The 18,134-nt window shown below is 39.3% G+C and overlaps 1 protein-coding gene across 3 annotated transcripts in view; it reads right to left on the reverse strand.

The window, feature by feature from the left end:
* Window positions 1-18,134, reverse strand: part of CFAP58 (cilia and flagella associated protein 58) — a 263,223-nt gene that overhangs the window by 214,674 nt on the left and 30,415 nt on the right. For all 3 annotated transcript variants that reach the window (XR_014253460.1, XM_082425120.1, XM_082425121.1), the window contains exons 10-13: window positions 8,561-8,722; window positions 7,746-7,892; window positions 1,638-1,778; window positions 667-890 (exon numbers count right to left, since the gene is read on the reverse strand). Coding sequence is in view for 2 of the 3 variants with exons in the window: in XM_082425120.1 (XP_082281246.1) it covers window positions 667-890; window positions 1,638-1,778; window positions 7,746-7,892; window positions 8,561-8,722 (674 nt within the window). In the remaining variant the exon portion in view is untranslated. The remainder of the gene's footprint in view (window positions 1-666; window positions 891-1,637; window positions 1,779-7,745; window positions 7,893-8,560; window positions 8,723-18,134) is intronic.

Here is an 18,134-nt window from a genome sequence, read left to right on the forward strand (position 1 = left end):
TTTGGTTTCCTGCAATTGCCTATATAAAACATGGTGATGTTTTCCCAAAGGGAAAGTAGATCTTGTATAATGTAAGATTTAAAGCAAAGAGAAGGCACACTAAGCTCAAATGAAAGCTGCAGAAGATAAATCAAGAGTGAGATGTAAAATCTGGCTGCCTTCTAAGGAAACAGAGTTTTCAAACAGTGTAAAATTAAATTTTTCCCCTCTTTTCATTCTGTATGTAATTCCAAGAAAAAGACGTGCAGACGTTACCAGGATTCAATTTAAATATTGATGCTCCATTTCTTGCATACTGCCTTATTAAAGAAATTCGAAAGAGCTCATTGGGGAAATTGTTTTCTGAGTTGTAACTAGTTTGTGGTTATGATTTGACTTGAAATTTCTTTTTCTAAATCCAGAATAAAGTTTTCAAAAAATCCTTTTGCACTTGCTTATGTTCCCCTGAAAGGAAACCAGTTCATTTTTTGTGACATAGAATGGGCACGATATAGATTCTGGATTATGGAAAAGTTGATCTCATTATCTGCTAATCATTTCAACATAAAAAAATTATTTTATGCAACCTGATAAAGACTTCAATGACCAACTGGAGGAACACAAGGTCATTTCAGGACCTCCCCACAGAGTGCTGTGTGCTCAGCTCCCAGGGGGGTCTTCTATTACCTGAGTTCATCAACATTAGCCACACTCCTGGCAAGAATCCCCTTTTCCCAGCGAAGCTTCTTGATCTCAAGTTTGAGGATTCTCATGTCCTCCAACCTCTGGTTGTACTGGCTCTCGCCTTTATTCAGCACGGACTGCTGGATCTTGATCTTCTCGTAGAGCAAAGCCAACTCATCATTGCGCCGCACTAGCTGTGACCCAAGGATATCTCTCTCGCTGATGACCTAGAAAGGTAAGGAAGGGCATGGCCACCAGGGGACAAAAAGTCCCATGTTTCATTATGGCAGCAGCATTCAGTCTGTCAATGAACACCCATCCAATGGCCACATGTGCTAAGCACCCAGTGGGTGAGGCCCTGGAAATAGCCTGCTAGACAACCAACACTGGACTCCTCCCATGAGAGCTGGCAGCCTTGTTGGAAAGAGTACAACAAATAATCCATAATAGTAATAATCCAATAATCCTTGGCCCATGCGTCTTTGCTTGGTTGGTTTTCTCCAACACATTATAAGTGTTTAAATTTGAATGCCTTTAGGGTGAGCTAGATCTTGCCAAGTTCTACCATTCCTTACTGTCTTGCATTAGCCCATGTCCTTTTTTAACCTGCCAGATCTCTGAAAGCATTTAAGTTTCTAACCCCCAAATTATGTAATTATTCATTATAATTATACACGAGCAATTATATTATGCTGGAATGTAAGCTCCCTGAGGACAGGGACCTTATTTTCTTGTTGGTCAGTGTATTCCCCAGAGCCTAGAGGAGTGGCTGACACATAGTAAGTGCTCATAAATAGGAGCTGAAAAAATGAATGAATATTTCCTAATTAATCAACAGAAGGTGGGCCTCTGGGGCTGTTCTTCTGATAGACTGAAGGGAAGAGCTTAGAAAAGAATGAGGCTTTGTGAAGAGTTGCATCAAACAGTTGTGTCTGCTGATAAGGTCTGCAGGTCTGGTGAGGAGAGGTTCTTACCTGGTCTAACTCCTTCTTCTGTCTCAGCCTCTCCCCGTCAGCCTCGGCAATGATTCGCAGGAGTTTTCTCTCTTCGGCTTCCTGCTTTTCAATGAAGTGTTTGGTCTCCAGCGCTTGTTGTCTCAGCTTCTGCAGCTCGGCCTGACAAAGAGTGAAAGACCATTTTCACTCTGTAACAGCACAAACCAGGACGGCAGGGCCCAGATTTAGATGGACAGTGTGCTTCTTATACTTCCCTGTGATGTTTCATTTAGCATGGTTTGATCATCCTCACAAGCAAAGCAAGCTACACACACACACACACACATGGCCTGTAAAGAAATAACAGTGCACATTAAGGTGATCATGTTTTATTCTATGAGTTGTGCCCTTGAGGGATTTCCATCATTTTTCTATATTAGTATAGCAGGGACTTCATTGGTATTCAGCAGCAGTTCTCTTACCAGCTAAACATGGGGAAAATTCACAAATAGTGCAGAGAAAGATGTGGGGAGCAGCATGGTGGGGGGTTGGGTGAGGGCAGATCTGTATGTACCGGCTCCTATAACAGTCCTAACACCACCAGCATATCAACTGCAGAGATAAAGCCTATTACAAGCAACACTTAAATTAATAATGATAACAACCAAGGGTCTATCATATAAAACATCTTGATGGAACAGAAGAGATGTTATAGTATAAAAAGATATATAGATCCTACTCTTAAGACGATTACAATCTAGATGAGAAGATAAGATATGTAAGTATTATGCAAATATTAACAAGTCCAGGCAATAATGTTCCAGGACCTTTATTATCACACAGACAGTGAATTGATGCTACAGGAGGTCAGAGGACTGCAGTTGTTAGCAAGGCTTCCTGGGAGAACTCAGATCTTGAGGCTCTTGAGGCTACATGGAAATCCTAAGAGTGATGGGGAAAGCGTGCTATGAACTGGTAATTTTCAGAAGGAAAATTCCTCTCATCAAAGGACACATTTGCTTCAAGTCCACAAGTATATTTGTGGCTTACAATATCCCTGGCATGATATTAGGTATTTTGCCTCGGTACTCTTATCCCCGTTTCACAAATGCAATTACAGAGACAAAGAAAAGCAAACCAACTTGACCAAGGTCACACAGCTAATAAGTAGCAGAGTTGAAACTCCATCCTAGATCTTTTGATTCCAAAGCTTTTTCCCCCTTTGCTATCACCACACAATAGTTCCAAGTCAAATACAGAAAATGAGTAAGACGTGAGGGATTCACCACCCATCGAAGATGACAAATATAACCAACTACACTACGGTGTGGAAATGCTCTCTACTGTGTGAAGAAGGACATGGGAGAACAGGAAAGAGTTCCTATTTCTTCCTGGGGTTTAGAGGGAAAAACTAGTCAGGGCTTTGGCAGTTGACAGTTATTTCTAAAATGGAGAGGTATGTGCTGGGGAGAGAGCAGTCAATGGTCAGTTTCGTGTGAACAAAGGCACGCGAACTATAAAGTACCTGGTGTGTTCACCAGACAGCAGAGCACCCAATGTGGCTGAGTTAGAGTATTAGGTAGGGAATAGCAGGAGGTAAGGCTGGTAAAACAGCTGAGCCAGCCTGAGAAGGGCCCTGTATGTACTGTGGACAGTATGCAATGGGGAGCCACAAAGTTAATCATATTAAAGAAGAATAAGTCTTCGAGAGCTTCCAAGCCCATACAGGAAGGACAGGTGGTATCACAACCAGGTCAACACAAGAAGGAAAAATGCAGGAAGAATTCTGCTTTCACCCATGCCTGAAATCACAAGGGAGAGGACAAGACAATATTAAGGCTACAACTTTTTGGACTTCCCTGGTGGTCCAGTGGCTAAGACTCCATGCTCCCAATGCAAGGGATCTGGGCTCAATCCCTGGTCTGGGGACTAGATCCCACATGCCGCAACTAAGAGTTTGCATGCTGCAACTAAAGATCTCACATGCCGTAACTAAAAGATCCCACGTGCCACAACTAAGACCTGGCACAGCCAAATAAATAAATATTAAAAAAAAAAAAAAAGGCTCCAACGTATCAATGGCCTGCAGGTCAACAAGTGAAAATGAAAAAGTAATAATTTTCTCCTTCAAGAAAGCATTGGGTCTCCCACCTCCATCCACCCAGAAATGTCATTGGGATGATAGAAAACCGAATATTTGCCAAGTGAGTGCCTGCGAACCAACCCAACTCTAGTTGCAGCCTGCCTCTAATCCATGAAGACCAGGAGTCATTAATACTATAGCTCAAACTTACCCAAACAGTACAAGATACCATGCACCTAGCAACAGGCCTGTAACATCACAAACTAAATGCAGCTAGCTACTGTAAAACCCAGAGTTTCCTTTATGACGTTTTGTTTGTTCATTCATGAAATATATTTTGGTCCAGGGATAAGCAAAAGGAAATACTTAGTGAGAAAAGATCTGGTCTAGTATTTACCACTTTGGGGGACTGCCTGTTAGGAAAGAGAGTGGAGAACCAGCCTTTCTACTTCTATAATCATTTAAGGTGACAGCAAAGACAGCAATAAAATACCCGTCTGGCTCATGCTTTCTTTAATAAAACTTTTATTTTCCCAGATGTGTGGCGTTCACTTCCCTGTTCCTAAGTGCCGAGAGCTGATCAGAATCCATCAGCAGAACAAAATGAAATGGCTGTTATATTAAAATGCAATCAATGGTGTGTAAAAGTATCTGTCTGAAATGTAAAACCATTCATGTGTTTGGCATTGCTGGGTGTTTTTTTTTCATAATATATCAAAATTCTGAGTGGTCTCCTTATGTCATAAATTTATGGGCTGTAAACAAGATGTGCCATTAGACGTTGGCAGCAAATGTTAACATCAACAAAATACCTTAGGTCTAATGCATTTAGCAGCTGTAAATCTGAGCTGTCTCATCCAGGAAAGATGGTAACAACTACTGTGCACCCAAAAGCTCTTCAAGTAATGTTCTAGGTGGGACCCAACGTATGAAGTTGTAATACAATGGCAGGACACACTCTTTAGTCACTGCCTCTACAATTTTACAGTTTTGTGACAGGTGTTTACAGAATATATATCATCCAATCTTGCTTCAGGCATAAGTCATATCTCAAGAATCATACTTGAGGGAGTTTCACCCATTCATACAGGATCCCAACATTCACTGGGTTTCACAGAAACCATCTGTTTATTTCTAGCAGAACAAATAGGACCACCTAAAGTCTTCTAGCCATGAGAATAATTAGGCTTTCTCTCTGTCTCCCCCACTCCCCTCCGACAGTTCCCATCCATGTCACTCTAGAGAGTTGACTAAGTACAAGGATATGGTGCCCTGAAGCCAGTTGCTAATGTGATGTTGAGCTCTGGACATAGAGGATTTGCTGCTGAATTATTCACCAAGAATCAAAGTGCTGTCAGTTTGACGTGGGATGATTGGGAGGTGACAAACAGAATCGAGAGCTTGTTAGGACTGGAAGGCAGACACTCCACATGAGACGGCCCCTTTAGTGCTGATGAAACAAGACGGGGACACAATGGGCAGATGAACGCAGATGCAGCAACATCTACAAAGATCTACTGACATTCTGTCATAACCATCATGTGCTGACAATGTCTAGAATCCTGAGGAGTCAGTAGAGCCTGGTAGCGACTGAAAAAGAAAAAGAAACATGGAAGAAGCAAGACTTTTCTTTTGAGGGGGATGAATGAGTATGGGGATGACCTATTACGGATGATTGTTTGTCTGTCGAGTTGGAGAAGTAGTAAATTGGGTTGTCCTGTCAAAAGGCATCTCACGGTCTACCAAACAGGCTAGGGCTTGCCCTTCCGGGAGGGATTATGTAGCCACATAGCTTTGTAGAACTCATAATAATAAACTACATGTCTCTCATGGAGCAAAGTTACTAGAAAATCTGCCCTCCCCTCCAGGATTTTGGTTCGCGAACCTCAGATGCATGAAATCCAGGGACCTCTGTAAACGTGATTCATCTTTGAGGCTAAAAAAGTCAAGAGGCTAAATGAAACTCAACATTTAAGCTGTCACATTTTTCTAAAGAATGTCAAACGGGCTTAATGATAGGCCAAAATTATCCAGTCAAAGCACCATTGCAAGTTCCCCTTGGATAACCTCAAATAATAAGTCAAGGAGGCAGACTTTTTCTGTTCCTAATTCTTGCCTTAATGGGAAAACCTGAGGAAAAGGCATCCTAGTTTCAAAGTAAGTCCAAAGCAACCATCTTCCTATAATCGATGACCCAAAGTTATCCAGACCTAGGATTCCTCATTTAGAGCAGACTCTCTAGAGCAGAAGCCCTTTAATCATCTCTGTTATTCACCAGCTGCCAACTCTGCTGGCCCAGGACCAAAAAACAGGACCCTATTATCCTTTATTTTATTATGATGCTTCTTTGGAGCTATGTGTGTAGATGTCTAATGATGGAGGGTGTAACTGAAACCAATATTAACCAAAGTCAAACAAAGGAATCAGGAGTAATTGCTTTTTTGCATAGGACATTACTTATTCTAAAGCAGGATTTTGTCTACCTTGGACCCCATTATGCAGCAATAGTTAATCTTTTGAAAAGAGCATTACTTGGGAAAGTAAGAGATGAGGATCAATGTCATCCTCTGAAAGGAAGAGATGATGTACCAAGTCAAGTTACACTGAAGCCTTGCTAACATGGGTCCATGAGGCCCATGGGTGAAGCAACATTTACAATAAGATTCTTCTGATTCAGCCCATAATAAATAAACCCCATCCCACTATAGACTCCAGGGTGGTATAGCAACATATTACCTTCTATAAAACTGTTTTCAAACAAGGAAAATAAGGACAAAGACACAGGATATTTTCAAATTTTAGAAAATACATTTATGTTTCTTTATATGTAAATAAACTTTAGTACAGAATTTTCTGTTTTTTTCTGTCATGAGCTAGAGTGGGGAGATGACAGTTTTAGGTAAATAAATCAATTACCATATCTCTATTGTAAAGGCACTTTTGTTACATTTTAATCTTTCTCAAACCTCATGTATCTTAATTTAATGTAGTAGTTCTGTTTCCATGAAGACCTATCATTAAGTTGACAAAACCTATTATTAAACTGAGAGTGCATAGGTCAATCTACGGCATCATGGAATCAAGGAAATTTGGCATTAAACCTGTCCAACACGAGATACACATTTTCAAGATAGGAACTATCTCTGAAGTTAATTATATGCAGAAACCGAGATAACCAGTCTCATTGTTTGTAGAAAGTTCCTGCAAGTGGCTCATAAACATACACAAAAAATAAAAGTGGCATCATTCTCTTAGAAGTTCCTTTTTTAATTCTTTGGTCAAATGGATTAGAAGGGAAATCTACTGGATTGGATAGGAAAAGGAAAATACATTAGGTTTAGTGAATGTATACAGTAAAACATTTAGTTCAAGGATTTGATATGGTATAATTATTTGGCATGTATTTTGGGGAAGAGTCTTTATATTAGTAGACATAGAATGTTCTAATTTAGTAGATTTAAAAGGATATAGCTTAGTAATATGTGTGAAGACAAAGGTGATTCCCTAGAGGGGTGGCTGCAAAGTTCTTAGATTCACAGAAGTAAGGGGAACAATGAACCTAGTTGAGGGCAAATCAAGTGAGGACAAAGCTTGACACCTGGTAGTTAATGACGTTGAAGGCAGCAAAGGCACATGCACATGAAGTAAACAAGGATTAGGACAGAGGGACAAAGGGTCCTGCCGGCATTGCCTTATAGAAGCCCCAGGGAGGAGTTTGGGAGGGTTGAGTACAGGCAAAGTGTTGGACTTGGGTTGTAAATGCAAAGAGACTGTGGTCAGCCTGAAAGTTCCAGGACTTCCTGGGACCTGCTAAGTTCTCTTGCACTGATGCCATGACAGCCATCACAGGTAAACTAGGTGCTCTGCATCTCCACTGGCCCCTCCCCATTCTACCTGAGAGCACTCCTCGTAGGGAAGACTGACCTGGAGGTGGTGGAGGTCATCCTCCAGGTGCTTTGGTTGTTCTTCCTGCCCCCTTACTCCCTTCCATGAGCATGCAGCCTGGCCCCAATAGGTCTGATAGATCGACTATTGGTTCATTGCTTTTATTATAAGGTCTGTACCTTCAACGTTTCCTTCTCCTTTTCTATATGCTGCTGTTCCAGATGTAGCTTCACAAGTGCTGACTCCTTGGCTGAGATTTCTTCTTTCAACTGATCTACCTGATGGGTCATAATCTTTAATTTTCTATTCATTTCCGTTATTTCGTCCTAACAGCATAAAAGGAGAAATATTTGAAAGTGAATTAAATAGACATCACCATGCCTATGGAAGTTCAAAACACATTCAAGAGCTTTTAAGGGAGACTCACTCAAAACAATGGTCTCAGCTGGGCTATTCCTTTGTATCTTGTGCCCCTCAACCTCAAAGTACTTTATAGCATTAACTCTCCAAATATTCTCATGAGATAAAGTATACATAATGAATATGTCATACACGCGCGCGCACACACACACACACACACACACACACACACACACACTTACTTTATTCCTCACTGTACAAGAGAGGAATTGGAATCACAACAAGCATTTTTAACTAAAAGATTACAAAGCAAAGCTCTGCAATTAAATGACAAGTGTATACTGCTCCCCTCTGAGTCATGGTAGCTATTAGCAGCTTTAAAAATTAGAAAGAGGAGAATGGCAATTCTACATAATAATTAAAACCAGCACCATGATCTTCACATCCAATCAAGTTTTGTTATTTCCATTTCAAACAATCTGACAGTTCTGCATAAACTGATCTTCTCTTTCAGGTGAATTCCACGAGATTTCTTTCTGGATCTATTTTAAATCCTGCCATTAGGATAACAGAAACTGCTTTAAACCCAGGATGGGGAGGAATCAAAATGTAAATACATAAACATATTCTTTACCTGAGCTTCAACCAGATTTTTGCTATACAGATTCCTGTCTGACCTCACAGCTTCATACAGGTTCTGTTGCTGTTTTAATTTAGTCTCTGATTCAGCGATTTTTTTCCTGTAGTCAAAAATCTGCATTTCACGGACTTTTATGCCTTCCATGTTCATGAGGACCTGGAGGAGAAAGAAGTAATAGAGATGGTTGAATAGCCCATCGGTGGTTATCGGTTCAGGACAAACAGAGATTTTTTATCGAAGGGTAGCTCATAGAAATGCCACCAATCAGAAAATGTGACTGTGGCTATAATCACTGCAGTACAACACAGACATTCAGCCCAGCTGATGAGGGGCAAACATATACTTTATCTATGCCAGAGTTCTGCTCAAGCATGAAGGTTTAGCACAGCTATTCTGTGACCACAAGAGGGAAAAGAAAGTAAAAAAATTCTTTCAATACTGAGAACCTCTCTTCACCATCCCACCCACCAAAAAAGGAAAGAAAACAAAAAAAAAGCACAGGCTTAAACAGATCTTAACACAAAGCACTAGGAAGGATAAGAGATAACTTAGCTGTTTGGCCATACTCATGGCTTTATAAGGTTAACCACGAGAAAGAAAAGTGGCCTTTGAACATTGATAGCAATCATAACACTGTCTTGCCAATGTCAAACTCACTCCATCAGGGAAACCCAAAGGACTCCATAAAAATATGTGTTCTACTGTGCATAAAACACTTCTAGGCAAGATGAGATGCAAGAATTACTGCCTCGGGACTTCCCTGGTGGCGCAGTGGTTAACAATCCGCCTGCCAATGCAGGGGACACGGGTTAAATCCCTGGTCCAGGAAGATCCCACATGCTGCGGAGCAACTAAGCCTGTGCACCACAACTACTGAGCATGTGTGCCACAACTACTGAAGCCCACGTGCCTAGAGCCCGTGCTCTGCAACAAGAGAAGCCACCGCAATGAGAAGCCCGTGCACCGCAACGAAGAGTAGCCCCTGCCCATTGCAACTAGAGAAAGCCCACGTGCAGCAATGAAGACCCAACACAGCCAAAAATAAAAAAAAAAAGAATAACTGCCTCCTTTTTGCAAGTATGAAGAACTGAGGCCTGAAATTCTACCATGAGCCTATACCTCTCAACAAGCAATCCATATAGTAGAAATAAGGTAATCATGACTCTCAGTTGCAATGGCCACAGAAATTGCCTTTCTAAGGACAAACTTCTTCAAAAATCCCTTAAGAAAAAGAAATTTAGCAAGGAAGACTGATTAAATCAATGGAGCTTATGATCTAACAACAGCTAGAACACACAGGAGAAAATTCTTAAGAATATTTAACTGCATTTCAGTGGAGTTCTCTTAATTAATGATTACAGTTGAAAGAAATAAACAGAGCAATATGACAGAGAAGGAAGGAAGGGTTTCCTCTAAAGAAGAGGCACTTTACCTAGAACCTAAAGGTCAAAAAGGACTTAGGCCTTCTGCCATGCTGATACTGTGAATCAGGTGAGAGCTATCTGTGAGCATCATGTTCCCAAACCACTGCACTAGGGAATTCTTTTACTCCACTTGTGGAATTAGTATTCCAGAAAATATACTTCAAGAAACCCTCTTCTGGGCTTCCCTGGTGGCGTAGTGGTTGAGCGTCAGCTTGCCAATGCAGGGCACGCGGGTTCGAGCCCTGCTCTGGGAAGATCCCACATGCCGCGGAGCAACTAGATCCGTGAGCCACAACTACTGAGCCTGCGCGTCTGGAGCCTGTGCTCCACAACAACAGAGGCCGTGATAGAGAGAGGCCCGCGCACCGCGATGAAGAGCGGCCCCCGCTTGCCGCAACTAGAGAAAGCCCTTGCATAGAAACGAAGACCCAACACAGCTAAAAATAAATAAATAAATAAATTTTTTTAAAAAAGGAATTCCTTTAAAAAAAAAAAAAAAAAAAAGAAACCCTCTTCTAATGTTTTCCCATCAGAGTTAATGATGGCTGGTGTTTAATATATTTTCCTTTATATCTTTAAATAAACACCTTTCAAAGTTTTCTTAGGCTTATATTTAAGGAGGGATGCGATTAAATTTTAGTAAATGCCTTTTTAGCATATATTATTTTGCACTACATTATTGGGTCTACTGATTTGATATACTTAGTAATAAATATTTCCTTTTACAAGTATTTTAATTTTATTTCTTTATACATAGTCCCATGTGCCACAGTTCTAAATAAATGCATAAATGGAAAATATACATTTATTTTATTTTCCTTATTTACTTGGACCTTCCTTCTCCCTTCAACCCACATCAATCCCTCACTGATACATAAAGTAACCAGGTTAATAATCTACTATGTGTTCTTCCAAATTTTCTTTGAATTCTGTATATTCTCTTTAGGTCTACTAATGTCATCATTATAACATCCTCATAACAATAGCTAGTATTTCTCAGGTACTTTCTATATACCAAGAATTTTACATGCATTAACTCATTTAATCTTCACAAAAATCCTATGAGATGTGCATTATCATCACCCCACTTTCACAAACAAGGAAACTGAAGTCAAAAGAAGTAATATAGTTCACAGCTGTTCAACTAGTGAATATACAGATACAGGGATTTGTTTGTTTTCCTTTTGCTTTTTGAGTTTGGTCTTTATTTTTTAGCAAAATGGGATCCTCTTACATACCTTTATGCACCTTGATTTTTATCACTTAATAATACTTTGTGGAAATCAGGTGAATTAGCTCTAATTCATTCTCTTTAAAGGGGACATAATGCCCTACAGTGTGGACGAGCCATCATATACTCAGCTCCTCCCCTCTGATGGGCATTCACTTGGTTTCCACTTTTTTGCCACTCTGAGCCATGCTGCAATAAACATTTTATACATGTGTCCCTATGCACTTGTTCTTTTACTTCTGTTGAGATGGATTTCCAGGAGTGGAATATCTGGCTCAAAAGACATATATATTTTTAACTTTAATAGATATTGCTAGATTGCTTTCCAAAATGGCTGTAACACTTTACATTTCCATACCGCCAGCAACAGTTTTCTCAATAGAAAACTATCCTTGCAGTTGCAGGATAAACCCTCTTTGGTCATACTGGATGATTCTTTTACTGTACTGTTGAATTTGGTTTGCTAGAATTTAGGATGCTGCATACCTATTCATAAGTGACCTAAGTCTATAGCTTTCTTTTTGTTTCTATTTCAATATCAAGATTTCTGCTAGTTTCATAAAGTGAGCAGAGTACCCTTCTGTTCACTCATTCATCCACTCACCTACTTATTCATTCACTCACTGAACATGCATTGAGGACCCATCTATGACAGGCACTGTAAAAGCACTAGTGATGTAAAGAAGAATAAGATGCATTCCCTACCTTCAAGTTCACCTCTAGTGAGTGACTCCACCATAAAATGGATAATCAAGGAATGGATACAACCAATAATCTGAGATACGCCTAGGGTGTTATGACAGAATTAAACACTGGGAGTTTAATAGGATGGTCATTCACATCTTATCTAAGAAGTTAATATTTGGTATTTACATAATTTGTGAGAACCACCTCTTCCTTCTTGTTCCTCAATCACCCTAGCCAAGGACTCACGCCAAGCTCTCTCCTTGGCCTAGAGTCTTTGTGCATTATCACAGCAGAAGGCAGGGGTTACGTCAGTATAGTAATGCCAATCAATATTACCCCAAAGAAAATACAGTACATTTTTCTAAATTCACACACACACAAAAATTTATATAGCCTGAGAATTATCTGATTCTTAAAAGTTTGAAGGAACTCAATTCTAAAATAATTAGGTCCCCAGTGACAATGCTGGAGCTAATTCTCTCAGCCTTTTTGGTGGCTTCCATGGTTATTAATCTTTCTATGGTTTCTACTTCTCCTTGAGTCAAGCCTCGATGTGTGTACATATTTTCGAGAAAATTATCTATTTCAACCAATCTTTTAAATTTATGCAACCAGAGTTGTACAAAGTATTTTTATACGATTTTGCTGTTTTATTACTATTAATTGCTATCACTCACTTTGTGTGGAAAGAAAATGGCCCAAGGTAAGAATGTATACAGACTCCGTGATGAATGGCTTGCATCATTGGTTGGGGGGCTGGAAGGAACAAAATTAGAAAATCTGAGAAGAGGAGGTCTGGAGAAGAGGCACATGGACAGATCTGAAATGAAAAGAAATCCCACTCCTTCTTCCATCATTTTTTTTGATCTGTACCTTTAGAATCCTTAAAAATGAGTAGCAGGTGGCCTTTTAAGGTACCACCACTAGCAACTAAAATGTATAAGTTAGGAACAAATGTGAAACCTAAATAAGGTATCTATTCCTGGATCTGTTAGTTGTTTGATTTTTTTAAAAGAAAGGGACTATCTCAGCCCAAAATTTAGCCTTTCTATGGACATGACCACCCTCGTTGGGGTCAGTGAAATGAATAGATTGAAAATACTTTGAAGAGCATCATCAGCATTCAGAATATCAAGCAGCACGTCAGAGAAAAGAAAAAAATTGCTTGTTCAATCACTTTCAGAGATATTACAGCAAGAATAATCCTTCGCACAGACAGAATAATGCTCCAGAGAAAGGATGCAGACAAGGGCATTTCTTTTTTGGGCACCCGGCTAGCAGGGTCCATCTTTCTGCAAACAACAATGCACGAAATCAAACTTGCTTCCGGATTCTTGAAGCTGGGAGTAATAGGAACCCATCATGATACCAAGAAGATCAAGGGTATTTCCTTTAAATGACAACGAAAATTGTAAAAGTATTGAAACAAAGGGAAAAGACAATTCACAAAGCAATTTAGTTCTAAGTGTTGGGACTCAATTTGTTTTGATGGAAATCATTCAAACCAATGTCACATAGAGGTTCAAATCCTGAAAATTCATAAAATACGTGGAGTGTTAAGTAGAAGCAAAACCCTTAATCAGCATAATGTTCCCAATTTAAAAGGATATATCAGAGAATGTAGAATGCCAGCTATGGGGCTGGAGCTTAATTAATTGACTACACTTTAGATACCTCAAACCAACTCATGAGCTAAATCACAACCAAATATAGAAAGTTTTATTATAGCCAGAGGGCTGGAGATCCTAGCACGTGGAGGCCTGCTTCAGAGGAGCCCCAAAAGTGCTTGCGGTGCGCTATCAGGGTTCAATCTCAGTTTATAACCTACTACCTCTTCTTTTTCTGTTAAAACAACCTGCCAATAGAAACGAGTGAGATAAAAATCAATAACACATGCTGGAAATCTGCAGCCATAGTCAAAACATCATATGGACGAAGGCAGGATGAGAAAGTGGGTCATTGAATTTGGAATCCTTTAACTTGCATTTGATGAAATATGAGTACAATAAACTTCTCAAATAAGTTTTTCTGACTTGATGTCAATGGTTTTTATGCTGACAACGCCTTTACCTCCATAATGAAACTGGAAAACTCATTCTCAAAAAAAAAAAAAGAAAAAAAACTATATGCCCAGGCACGTGAAATTTTAAGTCTTCTCTGTTTTTCTTGCTTTCTTATTTTATCCTCTATCTCAAATTTAGAGAGGCATATCTATTTTCCTATCTGCTTTTAATAACATGTTATGATACAAAATGAGGGATATAATATCTGCCTCGGAGGGCTATTATGAGGATATAAGTGAGAAAAAATATATTTATGCCATCATAGAAGTACCAGGCATATCATAATTTAATCATTTAATAAATGTTAATAGATTATCATGATAGGTTAACATTATGTGATATTATATAATATTAGCACTTAACAAATTAATTTGATTTTTTCTATGGATCAAATTCTGTCCTCCTGCAGGGAAATAGTGATCCATAGTACACTTCTTTTATTATAACATGAAAAGGTTAAAATTTGTGTATGTCCCCTTGAAGGCTCTCTCCAGAGTTCTACCCTATTAAAGACGCTCTGTATAAAAAACTTCAAATTAATATTGAAGAAGCAGAAGTTTCATTTTATGATGAAGTACGTGTTCAGTGAACAATATCTCTTTGATCAACTTTTGCTATCCTCACTTACTTCCAAGTCCTTGAAAGCACATTATTATTCATTTCTTGGAACCTCTGTCTAGAAGAGCTTTGTTTGACACTGTCATAGGCAAATAAACAGACAGCTAAGAAACCTGTAGGTAGGGATTCATTGTGAAAAATGCTTTTTGGCATATAAGCTGTCTGGGAGGTGATAGCCAGAAGAAAAAGAAGGGGTCCTAAAATGAGCCAAATGCATAATGTGCAAAATGTTCCCCAGATTTAATAATTTACTGGAAATGATTTTACCTAGAATTTATAAAAGTCTAGAAAAGAAGTAAATATGGTGGACCACAACTTCTGATGCCGTTCCTGGTGCCTCTCAATTTACCTGAATAATAAAATTTATAGTGCAGCAGAGGAAAAACCATGAAGATAAAAAGCGCTGCTACATTGTAGTAGATTGTTTTACGGTTCTGTGAATATTCGCTCCCAGCACCTCTTGCCCTTGCTGTTGAGGCTGGGCCTGGACATGTGACTTGCCATAGCCAATGGGGTGTCAGAGAACATTTGGCAAGTAGAGAATCATGAAATGTGCTTGCGTGGTTGGGTCTGTCCTTTGCGTTCCTTCCTTTCTCCATGAGAATACCATGTATTCTGGAGGATGAGAAACATGTGGAGCAAATCTGGACCCAACCCACAGCCCCAGGCCAAGCCCAGGCAAGCTCAGCCTACATCAGCTGATGCTAGTCAACTGCAGGTGTGTAAGCGAGAAATAAGTGCTTGTTTTTGCATGCCAGTGACATTTGGTGTTTATTTATTATGCAACGATATTGTGGCACATGTTGACTGAGACAAACACATAAAGAAAGGGTTTAGGATTCTGAGCCATCCAATTCTGGCACAAAATAAGTATCTTCTTTCTCATTTGCAAATGCCCAGTTAAATTAATAAAATGTAATGTAGGCCTTTAAGCATCTTAGATGTCACTTTTAGTTCTCTAAATGAAAAGAGCTAGAAAGCGAATGTTGACACTGTTTTGCAGCCCAGAAGGAAGAGGACATCAGGTCAGAAGTCACTCACAGCTAAAATTGCCAAGGATAATTTAGATAGCATTGTCCATTATGGCAACCTATTTCAAATGAATTTAAAGGAGGGCAGACCCATAGTGATAAATAGATTACTGAAGAAGAATTTAATATAGATACCTAAAATTAAATCTTTGACTAGTTGATTCAGATGTCTAATTATGCTTTCCATACACTCTTTCAAAATATATTTGAGTACCTATTTAGTGAATAAGTAACAAGAAGAGCTCAAACTTGAAGGAGACTTGCCCTTAAGGAGCTTGTAAGTAGCATGAGGCAGACACAGAAATGCAAAGACGGTAATAACATCAGATTTCTTTAACTGCCAGAGAGGGGAGCCAAGTACAGATGGGTTAGAAAACATTTCTAATAAAGCTCCTTGGGAAACGTAGGATTTTATTGGCCCTTGATGGAAGGGGCCAATACTTTAGTATTTACTTTAGTATCTTGACCAATTTCTTTTGGTCAAGATACTAAAGTAATACATATTCATTTCAGAAAATTTGAAAAATACAAAAAGCACAAAAGAGGGAAATTAAAACAATCTGTATCCCTACCACTCAGAGATAAGTGGTATTCACATGGTGGTGTGTTACCTTCCACTCTTCTTCCTTTTTTTAAAGAAAAAAGAAAAAGGCAAGTAGGCTTCTGCTTTTTCTTCTTGCCTAATTCTCAGAGAGTACTTTTCTGCATCACTGTGGGTGAAACAATACACACACAACTTTCTCCCAGAGCAAGTCTCTATAAGATTCTCCTGTCACTGATTTTGCCGGACACATGCTCAAGCCACGTGTACCGTTCTTTCTTCATTTCCAGAAAATCTGTTCCGTTACATCTTTGACTTGGGGCTCAGTTCCTCCATCAGAGACTAACAGTCTGTAGATTGGTTTACATTCCCTGTCCTGCTTATCTCTTATTTTCTCTTTGATCATTTTTATCTTTTCTTTCCACCTGCATTCTAAGAGAACTACTCAAGTTTGCACTCCACTTCACTGACTCTATTTTCCACATCAGTTCTGTTCTTTACTAACTTCAAGGTAGATTTTAAATCTGCCATTGCTTGCTTTTGTTTGGTTTGGGGTTTGTGTGTATTTTAGTCTCTTTACAACTGTTCCTTATTTTATCCATCACTTCCTTTCTGTTTCATCTCTGCTTTATCATAGAGGTAATGCCATCTTGGACTTATAACCCAGATGATAGTTCTCTGTCCTGTCAGGGTCACTCTGTTCTTAACCACAACAGAACATCTAGAATCTTCATTCTGTGTGCTAGGAAGACCAACATCCCACCTAGTATCTCCAAGAATTCTTAGAGGAATTATATTTCTCCTATTCATTGTGGCTTTGATTTCCTGTTTCCATTGAATTCCGGATTCTCAATTGGCACTTTTCTCTGGCACATACTGTCCCTTTTCTGGGATGTGTTACCTCACATCCCTCACCACCCCATCCCTGACCCCACAAAGCACAATCCAGCCACTGGGTTGACGTAGCAGACCGTCACCAAAGGTTTCAGGTACAGAGCACAGTAAAGAACTTAAAATCAACCTTCGGACATCCCATTCTTAGCAATTCCTTGGTCATTCCTGCCCTGAGAACTGGTCATCTCTTCCAGAAGAGCCCAGCCTACTGCCTCACTGTTGGTGTTGTCTGCTCTCCTCTCTCATCCTCTCCTATCTCCCCCCATTTCCTGCTCACCACCGCCCCTCCCCTTCCCAATTGCAAGCAAATTCAAGGGACTGTGAGTTGAGGTCCAGGTAGATTTTCCTCAATTCACCTCTATTGGCTTTAAAATTCTCATCCAGTCTCTTTTCTTCTATTTTAGCATCAGGCTTTATGTCAGCCTTAGTGTTTGAGACTGTTAAAACTTTTCATCTATGTCTGCACCTTATTGACATTTAACAAGAAGTTGAAAATAGCTACATTCAAATGCCACTTTGAACAAAAATTCTGGGCTGTTCATCAACGTATTTATTTATTTATTTACTTGCTTATTTATGAGATGTTTCACAGCATTTACTATCTGCCAGAGATCATTCTAAATGCCTTATAGATATTACCTCATTTAATCCTCACCACCACCCCATGATATATGCCCCCAAGCCTTTTCCTCTGCACACAGATAAAAGTTAGGTCAAACCATATTAATAATTTTGCATTTTGTTTTTATCAGATTCATACTGTGACCATGTTCTCCATTTAAAAAATATTTTTCAAAAACATGGTTTTAATGGTACATAGCAAATTTGCACAATTTATTTTGAAGAATATTCTTTTATAAAAATCTTTGTATTATTGTTTTTTCATATATTCAGTTTTTACAAAAGAAATTGCTGGGTCAAAAGGATAAACTTGGAACAACTCATTTTAGAAGTAGATCAAAATATCAGTTTCATGACATCCCTGGTATTATTCCTCAACTCCCTATAAACAGAATGCACGAAAGGGAACTTTCTGTTTCTGGGAATGAGGTGTGTGTGTGTGTGTGTGTGTGTGTGTG

This window comes from Balaenoptera physalus (assembly GCF_965194825.1).
Source record: "Balaenoptera physalus genome assembly, chromosome: 14".
NCBI lineage: Eukaryota > Metazoa > Chordata > Mammalia > Artiodactyla > Balaenopteridae > Balaenoptera > Balaenoptera physalus.